The 21,903-nt window shown below is 30.7% G+C and overlaps 1 protein-coding gene and 1 long non-coding RNA gene across 5 annotated transcripts; one reads left to right on the forward strand and one right to left on the reverse strand.

The window, feature by feature from the left end:
• Positions 1–2,810: 2,810 nt before the first annotated feature.
• LOC126841198 (kelch-like protein 2) lies at positions 2,811–9,628 on the forward strand. Of its 4 annotated transcripts, XM_050577523.1 has the most exons (11): positions 3,083–3,601; positions 4,199–4,331; positions 5,534–5,765; positions 5,842–6,017; positions 6,093–6,198; positions 6,296–6,449; positions 6,593–6,684; positions 6,789–7,106; positions 7,214–7,363; positions 7,514–8,796; positions 8,939–9,628. In XM_050577523.1, the coding sequence occupies exons 2-8, from the start codon at positions 4,282–4,284 to the stop codon at positions 6,873–6,875; spliced, it is 897 nt and encodes a 298-aa protein (XP_050433480.1). In that variant the 5' UTR covers positions 3,083–3,601; positions 4,199–4,281; the 3' UTR covers positions 6,876–7,106; positions 7,214–7,363; positions 7,514–8,796; positions 8,939–9,628. The 4 variants fall into 4 exon arrangements, 3 of the variants coding, with proteins under 3 accessions (XP_050433481.1, XP_050433480.1, XP_050433478.1); XM_050577524.1 differs by lacking the exon at positions 3,083–3,601 and adding an exon at positions 2,811–2,907 and having other exon boundaries at positions 7,514–9,628; XR_007686142.1 differs by having other exon boundaries at positions 5,842–6,029; positions 7,514–9,628.
• A 5,602-nt stretch (positions 9,629–15,230) lies between these two features.
• LOC126841200 (uncharacterized) lies at positions 15,231–19,647 on the reverse strand. The gene is made up of 3 exons (XR_007686144.1): positions 19,465–19,647; positions 15,920–15,970; positions 15,231–15,318 (listed from the first exon to the last, which is right to left on the reverse strand). It is a non-coding gene; the product is annotated as an uncharacterized LOC126841200 (long non-coding RNA).
• Positions 19,648–21,903: the final 2,256 nt, after the last annotated feature.

Genomic DNA, 21,903 nt, shown 5'->3' on the forward strand with positions numbered 1-21,903 from the left:
GCAAGCAATAGAAACATCTCCATTTTCATCGACCCATTAAAAACTTAACTGAATTTAATTAACTAAAAAACTAAAACTGAACAAATCTTTTTAAAATTAATAAATTTTTTATTTTTGATAAAATATTTACTATAAGTAAACTAGTTAGCTATTTAGAAGAAAAAAAAAGAATGCAAAACAGTCAATGAATAACATAAATAAGGAATCTCAAAGTTGAGACACCAAATAAGATAAAAAAGCATTAATTTTAGTAGTTATTGAGACAGTTTTGGGCCAGTTTCTTTTAAGTCGTCTTAGATGCCGGAATGGAGTGAAACAATTTGATCGTACCAAAAGACCCTTTGTGATTATTCAGAGGCATATTAATTGTTTTGGTGTTTGAAGGTTTTGCTGATCACCAGATAATAATACCATAAGTTCATATTGGGTTCAAAAGGGTAGTGTAAAGGAGCTTGTTTTTTATTGGTATTTTTTTAGTTTAGAAGAGGTCGAAGCATATCTAGTCGATAGTTGAGTGCTTTGCGTTGTTCTTTTAAATGTGGTGACCCGGTTAGGATCTCGTTCAATATTAAGCCTAAATATTTTATTTGAGAGTATCAGGGAATGGGAGTTTCCTTTAAAGACACAGTGTGACGCGAGCTGATTTTGTTTCGTTTAGTATTATTTTACAACTTTTAGCCAGGTTTCTAGTGAGTCCAGGTATAAATATATATTATATTGTATATGTAGTGAGAGAGCGAGAGTTGTGGAAAAACATATTCTGGCTGGCCACAACCACATTGGTATTGGGTTGGCTTAAATAAGATTTATTGCGATCAAAAATGTACCTTCCCACTTTTATAAAATAAAAATAATAGATATGTTATTTGTATAATTTTATGAGGGTTTTAATATTTACCGACTTTTTGTTCAATCTAAATATGCCGACTGACTTGATTTTAACGAGTAGGGGGGGGGGGTGTCAACACCCCCCCCCCTAACTCCAGCCCTGCAGAGAGCAGTCAAGTCACCTAAATATGATAGCGTCTCCAAGATATTAAACTGATTACTCGCACTCTCCTTAATTTAAAAACTGTGTAGCTTGTTAACTACTGAATCAATTTAGCTAGTGTAGTAGGAGCGAGGGAAAATAGTATTATTATTATTATTATAATACAATTATGAAACTAAGCAATGTATCTAGGCCAAATAGCAAACAGTTAAAATGTTTATACAGCGAAAATTATATTTATTTCTATTATTTAAAGCCTTACAAATTGTGATGTCGAGAGGACTCTCTTGGGCTTGGTCCGGGGAGGAGCTCTCCGCTTACCATTAACTACGGTGGAGAACATATTGTATTGACCTGTGTTTTTGTGCTATTATACTTTATTTTTAAAGTATAAATCTCGACTTGTGTATTTATTTAGTAGTGTTACCTTTTGCGTCTCATTTTTAAGTATTAAAATTTACTTTTAAATAACGTGTGCTAGGACAACCTTTTTAGTGATCAAAATTGCAAATAGTCCTTAGTCTTTAAAGTTCTATACTTACGGAAATAGTCATTAATCTTGCACTAGGTATAATTGAAAATAGTCCTTAATTACGATTAAACCCGTATTAGGCGTCTGGTTGATTACTACTTAGTGTAGGTTAGTCGTCTGGCTGAAGTATAGTTCCGGAAGGTTTAAGCGTCTGGGCATTGGCTTTGATTAACTTTAAAGGATCCTAGTATACAATTTTAAAAGGGTATCACGTTGTGCGTATCGAGTTTATACCGTATACGACACTAGTTTAGCGCCTAAAATTAAATTTAAAAAAAAAACATGATCATCAAAAAAAAATTGGGCGTTACCATTTAAAATCCAAAGTTGATATAGTTTTAACGCATAAGGGATGGTGTTAAAATTTTAAAAAATATATAACATTTGTCCCAACTAATAATTAGGTACTATAAAAGTATAAAAAAAAATATATATATCGTCTAAGATATTGAGTGGTCCGTAGTTAACCAATCAACCGGTACAACAAATAAATACATTTTCTCTTATGATGAAACCACTTATTTAACAACATAAAGACAAATCGTCATTTAAAAAAAATTACCTTGATTTTATAATTTAATTTAATTTAGTTTTGTTTTAAAAAGGAAAATACATAGAGTATAAAGAATATATAATAATCAAATATTGTGAGTAAAAATATTTAATTTATAATTATATAAAATATTATTTTATACATATTTACTGACATAATTAAGTTTTTAGTGTTCATCGTCAAATTAGGAAGGGGGGGGGGTTGCTTACATTAAGAGTGAACAAGAGTAGTACAAAATAAAAATTAGACGTCAGAGATCATAATATAATATAATAATATAGTAAGGTAATATTCAATTTGACTACAGAAATCCTGTAACAACAAAGTAGGTAGGTACCTAATGTAATATAAATATTGCTGAGAGGAATTCGACAAAGAGAGTTTGTGAAATAGAAATCACATTTCGGCGGGTAGGGTAGGTTAGGGCTGTGGGAGAAAATGACCTCGAAGGACAGCCGCCAGTCGCATTCCAAACGTTTTCTACTAGGAATCTTATTTGTCAACCGTTTATTTGGGTTCAGTATTCCGATTTCTGTTGAATCGTAGTACCCCCCACCAATGCAGCTGTTGTCCTACCGGCCGGCAACAAGTGGCTGGTAGCATTAGACACGAGGATAAGGACATATGGGACGTGTCACTCGCCGGTCGCGTAGCATACGTTAGTTTTTTTTTTGTATTTACATGCGATTGTTCTGTTATAATATATCAAACCGTATAAATCTACCGGGCACATTTTTTGTTCAGGACATTTTTTTGTACACGCTTCATCGAAAAACACACAACGTTTGAATTTTAGACGTACGGATACATTGCCATTGCTTATATTTTCAAGTGAGATTTTGTCGTTTTTCATTATAACATTATAAGCAAACTATAATCAAGTTGATGAATGCCTAAACCGTCAGCCGCTTAAGTAATACAAAAGTAATTTTTATTTGTAATTATAATATTATTTTATACTAATTTTACAAGTCAGCGAAAGGTGTTTCCATACCGAATAAAGACAAAGGTAAACGCATTAATACACGTGATAGGATGTAGATGATGGTAAATTTACAATAAGCTTTGAAACTGGAGTTGGAAATTCGATATGTTATTCTCATAAAAGGCACGACAGTTTACCTCCATGCTGCGGTGTACCTCCACCTGTGCCAATCACTCGTTATCACACATACACACACTATCACAAATCTGTCTAGAAAATTTTTGCGTGTTGTAAATAAAAGTTTTGTTTTTGTTAATAATTGAGATTTCATTTTTACTCTCTCCTTCCTGTGAATTATAACTAGTTAAACTCGATTTAGCGCCATAGTAACAGTTTGTTTTCATTGTTGTTGCTACGGATCCGATTCGTAAAAATATCTTGATTTCAATCATAATAACTTAGTTTAATTCTATGATAAATACCTAACGTATTGCGTCGTGTTTCGTTATTGAGTTACAATTAAGTTTTGTCTTGCCTGTAATTAATTTTTTATACATTTTAAGTAGCAGCCCTGAACAGCGGTTTACGGTTCTACGTTGTGTGAGTACCTACTGTTTTGTATTTCTAATTTATTTACGTTATTGCCGTGTTTTCTGTCTTTCGTTGACTTAGAATACTGCTTGTTAATAAATAGAATTATGATCTATAGGTGTTTGCTTATAACTTATTATTTATTCGGAGTTGAATCGAGTAATACGAGATCAACGCCACTTTAAAATTATCTAATCGACAAAATGGTCTAGCTTTAATCTTTATCGTGTTATCTTCTTACCAACAAGTCATCCTTGTAGTTTTGTATTATTTATCTAATTTAAGTAAATTACAATTTTGTTTTAAATGTTAAAAAAAAAAATGTACCACTTAAAATTTTGTTGGTTTTTTATTATTCAAATAATGTAATTAGTTTCTTGCATAGCATATTAATCACTGTGACCATTAAACGACCATGTCAAACAATTTCATCAGCTTATTTATTATTTTTTTAATATCAAACATGATTTTTTTTTTCTTCAAAAAGCATTTGAGATACACTTATTTAAAATTAGGCAACTTAATGTGTTTGATTATAAACTTATTTTTTTACCTTGTCTTTTTAATAGACAATTAATTGTATTTTGTACCTTTTATATGTTTTAGATAAGCTTACATTACAATTAGTTAACAATCAAACACATAAAAGGTACATTTATAATCTATATTGTAATACAAGAAAAACAATTATGGAAGTTATTATGCAAGAACACTTCGAAAAAATGTATCAATTCTATGAGTAAGTCAATAATAATCAAATAATTGATAATTTTTTTACAAGTATTATTTGTTACCGATTAATGTTTGTATTTTTATTGTGCCCTTTTAAATAATATAGCGGAGTACACCCCAGGGGTGTACCATACTTTTCGTGAGCCACTCAATATCTCTTAGAGTTTAGTATGAAATTTAATTTTTAATATTTTTATTGTTTGTTACTGGGGATTGACCGGTACTCGATGTTCCGATATATGTTGCCGATAAAAAACTGATTCCCAATATATTAAAAAATTAAAAATCTTTTGCAAAACCATGAACCGATATCAAAACAAAACCGATACCAGACAAAACCAATATTTCATATAACCTACCATTGATTATTATGGTCTTAATATGGGTTTCCAAAAAAAACCAGTATCAATAAAACCGATACAACTAATTTCGACTAGGTTCCGGTTCTAGTATAGGCCTACCCCTAGTTTTTATACAATATGATCAAAATATTTTAAACTAATTTTGTTTTTACCTACCTCTCGACTTAAATTTTTTTTTAACTACTTTTTAAACTTAAATAGTAACGCATGCATTTCATTAACTTTTTTAATTTAGAATAATGTACTAAACATTTTGACTGGTCGATAACCAGTTTTGGATAACTATTTTTCAAGTTATAAGAGTTTAGAAGTTAGGATGGGAGGGGTAGTGAGGTTAGGAAATGCTCACAGATAAAATTAATACTTCACCCACCTTTCCTCATGCCCTGAACTTGAAACTTCAATAATTTCACTTATGGTTTTTTAAAACTGGTTATCGACTGGTCAACATTTTTAATACATTATTCTCAATTTAAAAAGGTAATTCTTTAAAAAGAAAAGTTTTTATTCCATTATTTGTATTGCATATTTTGATATTGCTTTTCAGAAAAGGTTTTTTAATATTTAATCATTCATCTGGATGAGTTTCGGATATCTTAACGTCAATAGGCCGACAATTTGGACTCTTTGCAGAGTCCATTTTCAGGACGATAATGGTCTCGACTGGTCAGCTACCGTGACCATACCTCGGCCTATAACTATTGACGTGAATATATCCATAACTTATCCAAATGAAATATCAATCCACGAAAGCTTTAGTGCATTTAAATCTTTTAGTTATTTATAACAAATTTTTTTTTAACTACTATTAAAAATAAATACATTAATACGGATACTTTTTTTCTAGGGACAAAGAGTTTTGTGATGTAACCTTGGTTACCGGTGAAGGCTTAAAAGTAGAAGCACACAGAAATATATTGGCTTCTGTGAGTAATGTATTTTATACGATGTTCAGCGGTCAGTTTAGAGAAAGAAACGAAAATGAGATTCTTATAAAAGACATAGATTCTGAAATTTTAGAATTAGTGGTCAAATTTGCATATACTTGTAAACTGGATATTGAAGAAAACAATTTTGAAGTAGGAAATATGCAATATGATATACAATTTATAAAATATTACACTATTTTTATTTACTTGTTATTATATTTTGTAGAAACTGTTGATGGCTGCTAATATGTATAGTCTAAATCATATAAAAGAGTTATGTTTTAAATATATTAAAGAAAATATAAATCCTACCAATTGTGTGAGTTTTATGAAAAATTCCAAATTAATATCAGATGAAAAGATTTACAATTTTTGTTGGTCATATTTTTTAAACCATTTCACGTGAGTAATCAGGTACGACATATGTTCGCAACAATTTTTTAAATAATAAACTAATAAAACAAAGATTTTTTTTAGTACAATTGTGAATTTGGACCAAGCATTAGAAACACTTTATGACTTTGAGTTTGATGATGTCGAGTTTATTGCACGTGATGATTTAGTAATCGATTCTGAAGAAAAGGTATAATTATTGTGACTTAAGAAGAAATAAAAAAGTTATTTATTATAATGTTGGTTCTATTACAGTTATTTAATAATAATTTAAGAGTTTATTTTAGATATTTGATTTTATCATTGGTTGGATACGCTATAACACAGATGACCGTAATGACTTGTTACCGGTTCTTATGAAATATTTACGTTTGGCTTTAATTTCAAAAGAAGGACTACAAAAGATTTATAATGAACCATTAGTGAGAAATAATAATGATGGTAAGCATTTATTGTTGATATTATAATCGGGGCAGGATTCAATCTAAATTGTGCCCTTTATTTTTATATACAAACGCGCCTATAGGTGAAATATACTATTGATATCTCTTTTAAATAAATATTATTATTGTTATGGTTTTTAGTTATGAGAGGCATGTTGGAAACAATTATTACTCACGACTGTTTAAAACCATCATATACTCAAGGAAGATGTACTCAAATTGAATCATCAAATGTAAGTAGACATTTTAAAACTAGATTTTTACATTGTATAGGTTCACAATAATTGTACTAGTTATGTGCTTGTATTACCTGACATTTGTAAATATGTGTATTCAGATTATTTTTGCAAACGCTGGTCATTCAAACAGTGCCGGTTCCTATGTAAAGTATATGGATATTAGCAACGTTAATGACTTAAATTGAAAATCAAGCGATCATTTATTTTTTTTGCCTCCCCGTAAAGGCTCAAAGATGGTAGTCTCTGATAATGGGATGATACTTGCCATTAATGGTTCAAATGAGTCTGGTGTTAATGTAAATCTTGTAGACGAGCTTGATCTTAAGTTAAAATCAAAACAATGGGTTTCTACATGGCCGTTGAATCAATCGCGAAAAAATTTTGCTGTTTGTACTTACAAGCAGTATATATATGTCGTATGTATTAATTTTACTGTAGTTAACATTACAAATACACATTGTATATAAGAATATATTGAATGCATATTATATACAAACAAAATTTTCTTTTTTTCATGATATAGGTTGGAGGCTATGATTTATCAAATAGTAATCGTTTGAATTCTGTAGAATACTATGATATAATTTCAAAAGTATGGATCGAAATTACTGAGCCAATGTCTACTGCTCGATCCTCGTGCAGTGCTGCAGTATTTAATAATAAATTATATGTTGTAAGTAAACACAATTTAACCATAAATACCATGCCCAACAACTAAACAAGTTTCTAACTATATTTGTATTACAAAATAATTATAAACTTTTCATTTAACAAGCTATTGTGGTTTGTAAGCGTTTTAATCAAGTTTTATTGTTTTTTGTAGTTTGGTGGATGTGATAATTATGATTCTCTTGCAACTGTAGAGTACTATGATCTTGAAAAGAAACACTGGCAACAACTCGATCCTATGCCGATATGTAATTATAGTGTAATGATTATATTGTACTCATTGAATCATTTACATGTAATATCATAATACATAATACACAACACACAATACATGAAATTATATGCACTAAAAATACCTCTATATATGATAAGATTATATGCACTAAATTCAATATATGCACTAATCAAAAATGTCAATTATATAAGATCAATTATATGCACAAATAATAATATCGCACACAATTATTTATATATTATTTCAAATACAGTATTTTATAAAAGTATTAAAGGATGTACTAAAATAAACATGACACATAACATATGCTGACTCATACCATACAATTGTACGCTTGGATGATTATCCTAGGAAACATTTCATACCTCACCCCCTGCTAATGACGTATTTACTCCCTATATAAGACAATACGACGGGCTTGTCGCCGCTCAGTCGTTTAGCTACAATCGTCTGCAACTTATCAATTATTTAATTGTTAAGGCAGGGTAAGCGTAGCTAACCGATTCTTTTCGTAATTGTTTATGGTTTTGACTCAGTGTATGTTCCAAGTCCTATGCACACCAAAACATTGTGTTTATTTATTTGTTTCATTTAATAATTCGTCTGTTAATTTAGCTATCTTAACATAGTCCGAGAGACTGACCTGGTTCATTTAATTCTCTTGAGAAGCGTAAAGCAGCTCTAGGGATCCAATTCCTTTGAATTAAATTATTCACTTGGAATTTGGATGTTCTCGTCAGCGATTGGAAAATTTAAGTAGTTAAGTAGTTAATTAATTAGTGTTTAGCTAAGGGAAGACAACTAGAGTAGCGGCTGTTTAGTGAGGTTAAATATGGACCCTTAAGGTCTGTTGCTTCTAAATATCGCAGCCTAGTAGTCTGATCTTCTAAACGAATTTGTGTAGTCCTCTGACTAGTTATCACGTAGCATGCTAGAGGATCACCAAGTTAAAGACGCTTAAAAATATATCTGAAAAGGGTAACTTCATTTGGACGAACAGGAATACACTCCGAGCCGGATCATTAATACATTACACCTAGTAGTACGCGTGTTATTAAGTAAAACTTTCGGTATCTATTAGAAACTAACGAGTTCGGTAAGTGCGTGTCGTACGGGACTTCTATTTTCAGTCACTACAGACAACAAAGGAACAACGGAGGACAGCGAGACAACGCATTTCCACTCTATAGCTGAGCCATAAGGTACGTGAAAGCTTATTAACACCAGCATACTATTGTAGTAATAGGATATGGAAGAGTAGGACACATTTAAAAGCACACATACATATATTAAAAATAATATCATAAAGACATCACAGATTACCCCTCCTATCCCTATTTTTAGCCACCATCTTTATTACTACAATAGCATGGGCGTGTCAAGAATAGATAAAGTCCTTTATCTCATTGGTGGTTCTTGTGCACTTTGACGAGTTTTTAAATTCGATTTACAAAATTTCAAATGGGAAGAAATGCCTAACATGAACATGGATTGTAATGGATATTGCTCAACAAGTCTGTATATATTTAACCAAGTATATAATACATTTTTTTACTCATAAATATTATTAAATGCAGGTGTTGGTATCATGAAAAACGATTATTCGTGTTTGTGAATAATCAAGGAAAACTTCATTGTGAAAGATATGACAGAGGAAAAAATCAATGGCAATTGGTTGATAGGGTAGGAGAGTCATTAAACCTAACTAGTCATATCATTACTTTCAATGATATTACTCTTAAATCCTATGGTATTCAATTATGATAATATTTTTTTTTTAAATACCTTTTTATGAATTCAATTTAGTCTCGAAATTATTTATACATTTTGTTGTTGATTTTTTTTTGTATTTGTTAATACTTTGGAAGGACTTCATTGTAAAATATGTTACACAAAGAATACATGGCATCTGGTTGTCAGAGCAGAAGAGACTTCAAACGTTTTTGTTATAATATTGTTTTAGTATAATGGTATTCCCTTATAATATTACTTTTAATAATTAAATCCAATTTGTTATTATATCTTAAATACATTCATTAGAACTATATACTCGTATATAAAAGTAATGTTTTTTTTTGTATGTTTATTGTCTATTTGGAAAATATAAAATAAAGCCAAGAATAAGCTTAAAATAATCAAATTGGTGTAAATCTGTAATGGGAGAAATAATTCTAGAATAAGATTATTAGACAAAATTATAAATAAATGTATAATTTTTATTTGAGGACTTGACGTGATAGATCTATATGTAAAGCTGAAAATGTATCTGTTTTACAATTATATTAGTAGCTTTTTTTGGAGGGCCGGTTCACTCGAGAAAAGAGTTTTATCATTAAGATTTGTTTTTATACTGGTTTAATAGAATGAAATGAACAGCTGCTTATAATATCATATTGATAGTTGTCGCAATTATAATATAAAGCACTAGATTGTGCGCAGAATGCTAACATAACTCTGTAAGGTACACCCTCTTATTATTTTTTACCTTTTTATTTTACCATCTACCATATCAAAGCAGTTTCTACACATTTGGAGACTTTTAAACTGGCAAATAACTGACAGTAAAAGTTTTTCTCACAATAGCTATAATGTAATACTACTATAACAAATTACATTTACTCGAAAAAAGTACGCCATGGCGCAAATATCAAGGTTTAAGTTTTAAAATTAAACTGAAAATTTAAATTCCTATTTGGAAGTAGTGTTAATGGACGCTCCCTTCTTTCACGTCGTCTTGTCTAGTTTCTATTTCAGCTCTTTTACCTATTGTTTTTATTGTATACAGATTGTAAATATTGTCTTTATTTTAATAAAAAAAAAAATTATTACCAGCAATGATTTCAAAACCGGTGCTTAACCATAGAATTTGAAGATCGTAAATTTAATAATAGGTATGTAAATGTGTACATAAATATAATAACTAAAAATAAATAAAGATAATCAAACAGTATCATCATCAACTATTGCGTTACACATTTATAACTTCAAAAATAATTATGAAATGAATATATACTAGGGTGTCCCTTAGTTTGTACTTTTTCGAATAGTTATACTCCCAAGATCGCAAGCTGTTCTAGTGAGTAAAAAAAGGCCATAAAAGCTTCACTGATCCAACTCAATATTTACCCGTACCTTTATGACGGTGAAGTTTCCTATTTAAATACACGCAGAATTATTGAAACTTTTGTTAAATATTTTCGAAAGATAAAAATAAATCTTTAAAATATTGGACCAACTGAAGTCGTTTGTGTATGGCACGTACATTCAACGAAAAATGCAATTATTATTTTTTTTAAAACTTGCATGGATGTATTAATGTAAATTTTTGTAATCAAAATGTACATTTTTTCATATTTCACTCTTTTAGTAGATCAAAATAGCAAAAAATGTTTCGTTGTAGCATTACCTAAGGCTTAAGTACTGAAAAGACAGTACTGTGGAACAAGTATATAGAGGCGGTGGAGGTCTCAGGTCTATATTGTAATTATTTCTTTTTTTTTGGGGTTTTTCTTAATAACTAAAAGGTTTGACTACAGATTTTTGAGAAAACTGTTTATATAATAGGGTCATACCTAGACCTACCTAGTTATATATTTGTTGGTTAGGTCGGTAGTTGAAGTGCGTTTGAGTAACGCGTGCAAATAATAAATATACACGTTTCTTTTGGTCTTAAATTTTAAATGTTTATTACAAACAATAATTACTTAATACTACTTGTCGACCAGCCCACATGTTTAGTAAATTTTTCTCAATTTAAAATGTTAATAAATTAATGTATACGTTACCATTTAATTTTCAAAAGTTGAAAGTACTCTAACAAAACGATACGAATTTCAATATTGTTTAATTTTGTATAAAAACATTAAATTAAATGTCTCAAAAAAAAAACATACTGTAACGAGCCTGCTCGCCTAGGGGCTTATCCTAGACTGAACGGTCGCCGATGGGATCCAGTAAGTGGATCTCGGCTTGAGAACGGGAAGCTACCCCGTGTCTACACTTAAGTAAAACCCAAAGTCCCCTTTATATATTTATATGCACCGTACGAGGGGCTAAACGGGCGGTCGTGCCTTTGAATGACGTAACTCTGAAGTATGCAACTATAACTATTTATTTATAAGGTAAAACTAACTATACAATATATATATACAATACACTTCTACCTGGGTCCCTGAGATTGTCAGCTGGTCCTGTAGAAGTGGAGTCGAGCGAACACACACGATGCGGGATGGTAATAGGCGGCGTTAAAGCGTGGTAAAGTGCGTAAATCGGATGAGGGCTAAAATGGTCGTTTATCGCGGTTCGAGGATGGTCAAGTCTCAACTGCTCGTTGGGGTCCGCGCGGAGGCTATTGTCCTGTGTGTTCGCTGTCTCCCCTACCTATTGTCTTATTGATAGATGTCCAGTAAGCGTATTTTAGGACGAGTGGTAACGGGGTGTCAAGTGTCCCCGTTACAGCTGCCCTTCCCCTATCGAGGTCTGACCTCAGACCTAAGTTAAACAAAAGTAAAAGTGATTGTTATGCGGGGAGTGGGGAGAAAGGGGAAACAAAAACAAAAAATAACATTACAAGGCTTCCTGAAAAGTGAATCAAGTGTCCCCGTTACAATACAAAATACAATAATGTAGTTATTTTTAAAGAAAACCAGTGTCATGCGCTAAATGGATCACCCTGTACTATGAAATATTGGAAAGTGTATAATTTCATGGCTATCATTATAAATTACATAAAATATTTGTACATCTTTTTTAAATTTTGAGTTGTAAAAATACTTTTCTACAATGCCATGGTAATATGTAGGACGTAGGTAATTTGACCTTATAACAATAAGCCTAGACGTACTTGTCTTCCAAGTGGATGATAAAAAATATTTTAATCGTATTACAACCAAAAAGTGTCTGCATATAACCGATTTCAGGTGTTGAAATATATATATTTTTTTCACAACATCAAGTGTCTCCATTAAAACCGATTTGCTGGCTCACATAACTGTTTTATTTCCTGCTTAACGGCCCATGTATAATATCTACGTCATTTTTTTGTTCATTGTAGTGGTTTGTAATCAAATCGTTATAAGTACCACTTCATTGTTAAGTCGTAGATTAGATGTAGTCCAGGTGTCAAACAACTACCTCAAAATATATAACCGTTATTTTTATTTCTTATTAAGTCCGAATAAGTAATACAAATCATGTTATACCTACATAGTACTCAACGCAGGTTTCACTAGCTGTGCCTAACAAATTGTTTGATTTTTACAAAAAAATGTACATTCATTTAAAAACCAATGTTAATTATATTTAATTTAAAACGATGACCAGATCTTTAAATTATTATACAACCCCGAATTAATTGATTTGACGGCTTATCGGATTGGTTAGGATTAAGTAAATGTGTAAAATTAAAATCTTAATCAATCTCAGAAAGTAGCTACCATGCCTATTTAACCCATTACCAAATTATAATATATTACTTTACAAATTATGAATAATAACAATATTATTATTTGAGCTGGAGATAAAACAAACGTTCAAACCTCGTTGGTTTACCATTTTTTTTAAAGGCATTACTAGCATCGTTAATAGCTGTTTAATTGCAATTGTAAACACTGTTTATCGCTTTTTTCGCAATTTACTGCACCGCCACCTTTCTATAGTAAAAACATCTATTAAAACGTACTTTTTATGGAAAAAAACTAAGCTACATAAGACAAGCTTCGGACAAACGAGCAAATTTATGTGCCTATATTATCCCGTCTCGTACAACCAACTTTCTCCATCCTTCTCTGTCCAACACTAGGTTCATTCAATTAGAACCACTTACCAACTTTTCGACCCTTACACAAGTATACAGAATTATCCATGTTATTATGGACCATAGTATTATATTGTAGCCATGGATTTAATATCCAAGGTTATTGCATATCCCCACTTTATTATATTATCAATTCGCAAAATATACATCAACAAAAATGTTTAAAAAAAATACTAAATACCCACAAAGTGTATCAATCTTACGTTTTCCGAAAACTATGTTTTTTAAAAGACTAATTTGGGAAATGCCGTTAACGAATTCATCGCAAACTTTCTCTTTTGTTTACTTTCAATTTGTCCGAATCAATTTATAACGTTTCCAGCTCTAATTCTTTCTTCGTCTCCGCTATCCGGCTATATTATTATCTTTGGCCATAAGGGAGAAAAAATTACAACGCCCTTAAAATATCGTTTTATGATAGAAAACAAAAATGATTCACATATGGTTGTTTTTAAGTCATTTGGGTCAAGAAATTCTAAGAACTCTGTACAAGTCGACGTTTTATAATGCAAGCTCAATATAGGTATTTAAATAATGTTTACTTTTATTTTTTGAACGTGTGAAAATATTTCATATAAAAGATGTCTATATTTTCATTTATATTATATAAACGGTGGAAAGGGAAACGCACAACGAATGTCACAAGTGTTTTTTAAAGCAAAAAAATTGCGTTTTCGGCAAGGCAAGAATTCGATATTATACAAAAGCCTGTCTTTTTAACATGAGAAAAATAAAAAAAATAAACACAAACTTTGTCGTGGTAGTGTTTGATATTTGTTTTGGATTTGAGAGTTAAACGATAAAAACAATTCCCGCTTTGACGGTGTAGTACTTTGAAGCGAGGTTAGGTTGGGTTTAAAAAATTCTTGTTGTACTCATACCGTCTAAGAACTATGATGAAAACATATTTTATTTTGAGAGCCCAATTCTATAAAAAATTGTTTATAAATGACCATGAAAAAATATTTAAGATGGCGGCGACTTATTTTTAAAACAAGACGGTTATCAGAATTCCACGGGGTTATGATAGCTAGACCACTAATCCAAAGTATTAACAATTTAATTAATAACCTACTCAAAACGGGGGCTAATTTATAAGTAACTAGTGGACCGAATCGATATTTCACCTAAATCCGCTTTTGGTTCTTATAGTATTATGTACTTATAGTATTATAGTTACAGTATTATGTAGTATGTTATACTATAAAATATTTAAATATTATATAGTCTTCTTCTTCTTTTCTTCTCCTTGGGTTTATTAGGCCCTCAGGAACACCCCGTCTCACAACGAAGTCTTTATCCTTCTCTGTCCAACGCTAGGTTCCTCCAATTAGAACCACCTAGAACGCAAATATTCAACATATTTTATTATGACATCTTCCCAGCTTATTCTTGGATCATTTCTCTACAGAGTTCTATTTTAATAGATCACTCAGTGTAACTTTTTTAACAATAGCCGAAGTAGCTATAAATTTGTATGGAATATTCTTTAAATAACGTATTAGTGGTAAACCTTAGCCAACTAAAAAAATATCATAAGTCCATCTCCCTGAAAGGGGAGAAACTTTTAGGAACAAAATCGCTTGGCTTCTCATACCTAATGTTGCCAAAAAACAATTGGACATGTGCGCTTTCTAAACTCAGCGGTACAACTAGTGTATAGTTTATGAAAAAAATAGTAATTACTTGGGTCTTCAACAACTTCCGGATTATCATTTCCTGTAACAAATACATCAAATCATTATGCATTTAATAAAACCCGGTGTATTTATTTTATAGAACTTAACAGTCACTCATACAACTCCATATTAAAACTTACCTAATACACGCCGACTGATGTTACTTTCTAGAGATTTTCCAGAAACTCTTCTCACTTCTACAAGGGTTGCCAAATTTGATCCTACCAAATCTACGAAAATATTTATTATATGGCTGTGTAAAGAAGAAATAACAAAACATATTTTAGTTTTAAGTTTTATTATATTAAATATAATATTTTATATATTATATATTGTTTTTTTGATTCTTCCTCTTCTTCTTTGATGTACTTTATGTAATTTAGATTTTGCCAACTTATCACGAACCTCCGAATAGAAACGAGTTTTCCGAAAACGACTTAAAAGTGTTAGAGTTCATACTACACGCGACCGACGCAATGTACAAAAAACCCGATAAAACGACCAAACGTCTGAATTCTAGCAGTAGCGAAAAGTGTAAACATGTTATGATGCGATACGATATGATGTTGGGTTGGGTTAGTTTGGCAACAATGGTACATCTTATCACTTTTCAGATAGACAGCTGTTTTACAAGGCTTAGTGATAACGCTTATCAATTGAAACCAAAATTAGTTCACTTTTCTGACACCAAAAGGCGCTACTAGGGGGCCTGCGTGCTCCACATAGTACCTATGTATAGCTTAAATAATTAAAGTTTTAAATCGATTTTTATAGTTTTTCGTTAGAACTACAAATATGTTTAATTATCAGTATTTAAAATTTTATACTTACTTTTTGTAACTCTTATTTCTAGTTGCGTCATAAACTGACCATACATGGGTCCTAAAATCAAAACAAAATATGTTTTAATGTACATTCATATTATTTATCATTGAAACCAAAATATTATGTTGGTACTTGTTCCAACAAGTACCAATTGATTCAATTTTATCACTTTTATTTATAATAATTCCTGTAGACCTGTGACCTCTCCGTTTCCTCATTGCTTTGATTACATTATGTCTATATTCTACTGTACTAGTCCTCTCGGATAAAATCACTTTCAAATTAACGCTTTGACGCTCATTTGTAAATACAGAACCTTAATTTAAAACTTTCTTACTTTGCTGGTTATACTGTGCTTGGTTTGAACTGTACTGGCTTGAAAATACTAACTACCGATTTGCATCAAAGCGTTTTTTCGAAAGTGATTTTATCACTTTCAGATTTAAAAATTCCTGTAAACTTGTGACTTCCCCGTTCCCACTATGCCCCGACCCAACTATGCTCCGTCCCCACTATGCCCCGACCCCACTGTACTGGTTTTTTTAGACATGTTAAATGTCATGCCAGGCAAAAGCATAATAATTATTATACGTGTAATTCATCAAGCCTTTAACGAACCCATAATTTATTTCTTGTGGTTTTATTTAAAAAAAGCCTTATAAGAACTCCGCAAAGTTTATTGCTAAGTCACTTATAAAAATCAATTTAGATAATCAGTCTTAGGAATATCACTGGTTTTATGCTAACCTGTGTCAAGGTCGCGAAGTACAATGCACAAAGGATAACAGCACTTTTGAAATGCATAATGGTTGTTTATTTTTCAAATACTTTGTTAAACCAGAATTAAGTCTTCAACACCTAAGTTGGGTGAACGGTGAAATTAGATTCGACTCGGGGTGTCTTTTATATGGTGCAAATGATATAAACAACATAATTTTAGAAATAGAAAATATTGGTAGATAGTGGTTTTTCGTTTCATTTTATTTACATGCTACACACTTTAAGTAATGTTTTCGACCCAAATACAGTTGTAAGCACAGTGTAACCTAGAAAAACACTGTATATTTACTTTTGTGAAATGGAATAACAATATATTTGTATTTTTTTTTAATCGCACAAACACAATACAGCGAACGACAAATGTTATTAAATCTTCATAGAATAATATTATTCGTTTAAATAAACAAAATAATTTTCATACGCTATACTTTGCGATTACATGTTTTACTCAAGGGATGAGAAAATCCTTCTAAAATAGCGAACGATGAACGTTATTAAATCTTCATTAGATTATAAATGTTTCCAATTTATAAATACTTAAAAACTAAATGGAAATATTTTGAAAATTAATGTTAACGTCTTTCGATTTAGTCACATATTCACAATTTCTATATTAAACCTAACAAAATTAGTTAACGATGTTGAACCGGTGGGTAAATATGCGTACTGTCGGTTCCAGTGGGCTTCTTCTTCCATTCCGGAAAAATCAGAAGGTCGCTGATTTGGGTCCTTTGGGACTGCCGGTATGCCAGATTATTTTGGCTGAGAACAGACTTGCTGATATCGCCAACGACGGATATTTTTACATCTCATTAAGGCAGGGTTATTTTTTTTTTTTGTCAAAATTAATTTACCAAATATTAAATTTTGGCAGATTCGTGTAAATACTTTCCGGGTTACTATGATTGCGGTATCTAGGCAATATTTGTTTGTTGTTTTTACTTTGTCGGTTATTTTGCGCGGCCTGTGGCATCTGCTGGTTACTAGGTCAATGATGTTTTTTTAATCCGGCCGGCTACAATAGTGCGGGTGCATGGAATTTTACCGGCTCCCTGTATGTATGGTGTGCGGCGAGATTGTGAGGTGAGGTGACGGTGTGTTTGCCAACCGGTAACCCAGAAAATAACTGCATATTTACTTATGTGAAATAAAATAACAATTTATATTTATTTGCTTTACATTCGCTTAAAAACAAAAACAATATAGCCATCGATAAATGTTATTAATCTTCATATAATAACATTATTCGTTCAAATAAAAAATAATAATTTCCATACATTATACTTAGCGATTACATTCATTCAAGGGAGAAAATCCTTCTAAAATGTGTACATAGTCACCAAACTTATGTAAATATTACCAAATTTATAATATATTGTTGGATAGTTGATTTTTGTTTTAGTTTATTTACACAAAACACGGCATATTTAACTATGTGAAATAAAATAACAATATATTTTTATATGCCAAACATTGCCAATATAGCAAACGTTGAATGTTATTAAACCTTTGCATAATATTTCGTTGCCGTGATTTAACCAAAACGCGGCGGATATTACTACTTATAATGTGCTGTGGTAACTAAATTGCTATGAACTTATACGAAATACTCGTACGTATATGATTTATAGAATTTTGAACACCTCAATAATAAATTCCTGGATCCACCACTGTGCATTTGCAATAACTATTGTGGCAGCACAGGGAATCGTTTTGTGACGTCGGGAATGTGTTATATTTAAATTAAATTTTAAAAATGTTTATACATATAAAACAATTTTAACTATTTCATTTAGTAACAAATATAGTAATAATAATGATAAAATAAAGAATAATTTAGTTTACTTTAATTGAAAAATAAAAACCAACAAAGTTTTGAGTGGTATATTTTGTTTTGTTTTTAAACATTTAAAACTAAATTTTAATTTACTTAAATTAGACGAATTAAACAAAACTACAAAAATGACTTGTAGGTAAGAAGCTAACACAATCTTTTAACCAACACATAAATATAATGTGTAATCAATCTCTTTGTGCATTTGGTTTTATAAGGCGCAATTGTTCGGAATTTAAGAATCCGATTGTTTAAAAATATTATACTTTACTCTGGTACGTTCTATACTAGAATACGGTTCAGTAATTTTGAACCCATATCAAGGTGGTTTAATAAATAAAATAGAATGTGTGTAAAATAGGTTCTTCCGGTTACATGCATTTAAAACAAACAAAATTTGTTAACTCTTGACAACTAATGAGTCAATATGGTACTGTCTCACTCGAAAAAAGAAGGAAATTACATGATGCATCTTGGTTGTTTAAATTACTGAATTCGTAAATAAAGTACCCTGACTTATATACAATTAGACAAATATCTTTAAACGTTTAATAATAGTTTAGTTTACATGATTTCAAAAATAAAAAACCAACCAAGTTTTCAGTGATCTATTTTGGTTTTTTTAAACATTTAAAACAAAATTTGTATTTACTTAAACTAGATGAATTACACAAAACTAAAAGTATTACTTGTAGGTAAATAGCTAACACGAAAAAGATTAAAGCTAATAATTGTTAGAAAATTTTGCCGACTAGATTAATTTAAAGTTGTGCTGATGCTGTATCATTCAACCGAACTCCGAGTAAATAGTAAGTAATAAATAAACACATAAAGATTATGATTCTATTTATTCACAAGCAGTATTCTAAGTCAATGGAAGCCAGAAAACACGGTAATAATGTGAATAAATTAGAAATACAAAATAGTAGATACTCACACAACGTAGAACCGTAAGCCGCTGTCAAGGGCTGCTACTAAAAATGTATAATAAATGATTAACAGGCAAAACAAAACTCAATTGTAACGCAAATTGAAACAAAATAACAAAACACGACTCAATACGTTAGGTATTTATCACAGAATTCGGCCAAGTTATTATGATTAAAATCTATTGATTCTCACGAATCGGACCCGTAGCAACAATGCTGAAAACAAATTGTTCCTATGGCACTAAATCTAATTTAACTAGTAATAATTCACAGAAATTCAGTGTACAAAAACTCAATTATTAACAAAAAGTCAAAACAAAACTTGAATTTAATAAAAATGGTGCTATCTGCACGACAACGCTGAAATTTTCTAAACAGATTTGTGATAGTGTATGTGTGATAACGAGTGATTGCCACAGGTTGAGGTACACAACAGCGTGGAGGTAAACTGTCGCGCGTTTTAGGAGGCAAACGGTTCAAATTCTCAACTCCGGTTTAAAAGCTTGTTGTAAACTTACCTTCATCGACATCCTATAAAATGTATTAATGTCTTTACCTAAGTCTTTATCCGTTTTGGAAACACCTTTCGCTGATTCTGTTAGAATACATAGGCCTACACTTGTAAAATTAATATTTAATACAATAATAACAAAAAAATAGGTATTAAAGAAAGTCAGTACAGTTGGCTTAGGACATAGTGGGGTCTACAGGTCTACGAGAATTATTAAATACAAATATCGATAAAAGCATTGCACCAAATGACAGTTATGCTCTTTATCTGGAAACCTGGAAATTTACCAACGCCAAATCTAAGATTTCCTCTTTTTTTGGAGTTTTTTCTTAATAGAAAAAAGTTTCACTGCAGATTTTTGAGAAAATTTTATGCTATAGCTTTGTTCTAGATCTTTCTCCGGTCTAATTTTCAGACCTAAGTCCTAAAACTTTGGTTGAAAAAGTGAAAAAAAAAGAAATGTCTATTTCTTTTAGTGGAAAGGGTTTATGATATGTTTTGGTTTTGTCAATGTTTATCGGTAGGTAGTAGGTACTATGTTTAAATAATATTCCAGATTTGTGAAATAATATTAAGATGTTCTAGCTACACAACTATTAAAATTTCATGTATTCATATTTTTATTTTGTGACCTCACTATACATATAGTTTTGTACAATTTTGAACATTCCTTCTACCCCAAATTGCATATCATTTTAACTTTTGCAATTAGAACATTGCTGAATTATATTTTTTACACTTGCAATAATTGGTAAATTAAGGGAACCTAAAAATGTATGCATCAGGTCATGAATAATTTGACTATTTTATTTTTTAATTCATTTAAACCCTTTTGAAAACAATATATGGTTTTATTATTGTTATTACTTTTCCAAAAAATATATATATAGTTTCTTACACGAAAACACAGTTTAAGTGTTATTCATTGAAATAAGAAGAAAACATATTATTTGTATGTGATGTTTTGTAGCGGCTTGTCCAAACAGTTCCCTGATAGTCATAGGTACACCATTTTCACTAAATAAGAATTTTATTCAAAACAAAAACAATGTCGTTAGCATTGACCTAGATATATTATTTTAAGTGTCTAAAATTTAAACAAAAAAACATTAATAATTTCTATTACGAACGATAGTCCTCCAGCCTATTTCTCAAAATGCTAATAACACCATAGATATTTACAAAACTTGTTTTTTTACTGGATATACCAATAATATTTTTTTTTATTCTATTTAGAACAATTTGTTTTCAACGTTTGCAGAACTCTTCAACCAGAGGCCCAAATGTAGGTATCCAATAATTGAAGTATTGTGAGTAAAAACACAATTATTTATCATTGTTTTTGGCGTTTTCTCGGGTTCGTATCGAAGTGAATAACATATGAGTAATAGCCCACACAAAAACACTTTTTTAAATCAATGCACGACCACAATAACAATTTTACAAACTTGGAATTTAGCTCACGATAACGTGTTGAAACATAATACGAAATCAGAATACTTTTCAAACTAAATTATTTAGGATTAATTATCGTACTCTGAATTGTTCTTGTATAAATTTTATTTGAGCCAACCCAATACCAATGTGGTTGTGGCCAGCCAGAATATGTTTAAAATAAAATTAAACGAAACAAAATCAGCTCGTGTCACACTGTGTCTTTAAATAAAACTCCCATTCCCCAATGCTCTCAAATAAAATATTTAGGCTTAATATTATACGAGATCCTAACAGGGTCACAACATTTAAAAGAACAACGCAAAGCAGTCAACTATCAACTAGATATGCTTAGACCTCTTCTAAACTCAAAAATACTAATAAAAAACCAGCTTCTTCTTTACACTACCCTTTTGAACCCAATATGAACTTATGGTATTATTATCTGGTCATCGGCAAAACCTTCAAACACCAAAACAATTAATATGCCTCTGAATAATCA

The sequence above is a fragment of the Adelges cooleyi genome, unplaced genomic scaffold, assembly GCF_023614345.1.
Source record: "Adelges cooleyi isolate 19-005CV unplaced genomic scaffold, UGA_ACOO_1.1 ACOO_flye_CR_arks_rails_tigmint_CR_PRNA_378, whole genome shotgun sequence".
Taxonomy (NCBI): Eukaryota; Metazoa; Arthropoda; class Insecta; order Hemiptera; family Adelgidae; genus Adelges; species Adelges cooleyi.

What these genes read in the sequence shown, in the direction of transcription:
- LOC126841198 (XM_050577524.1), top strand. Translation starts at nt 4,282, where the DNA reads ATGGAAGTTATTATGCAAGAACACTTCGAAAAAATGTATCAATTCTAT. An exon ending in AAAATGTATCAATTCTATGA is followed by an intron (nt 4,332 to 5,533) that starts GTAAGTCAATAA and finishes CTTTTTTTCTAG; the next exon opens with GGACAAAGAGTTTTGTGATG. An exon ending in TAATCGATTCTGAAGAAAAG is followed by an intron (nt 6,199 to 6,295) that starts GTATAATTATTG and finishes AGTTTATTTTAG; the next exon opens with ATATTTGATTTTATCATTGG.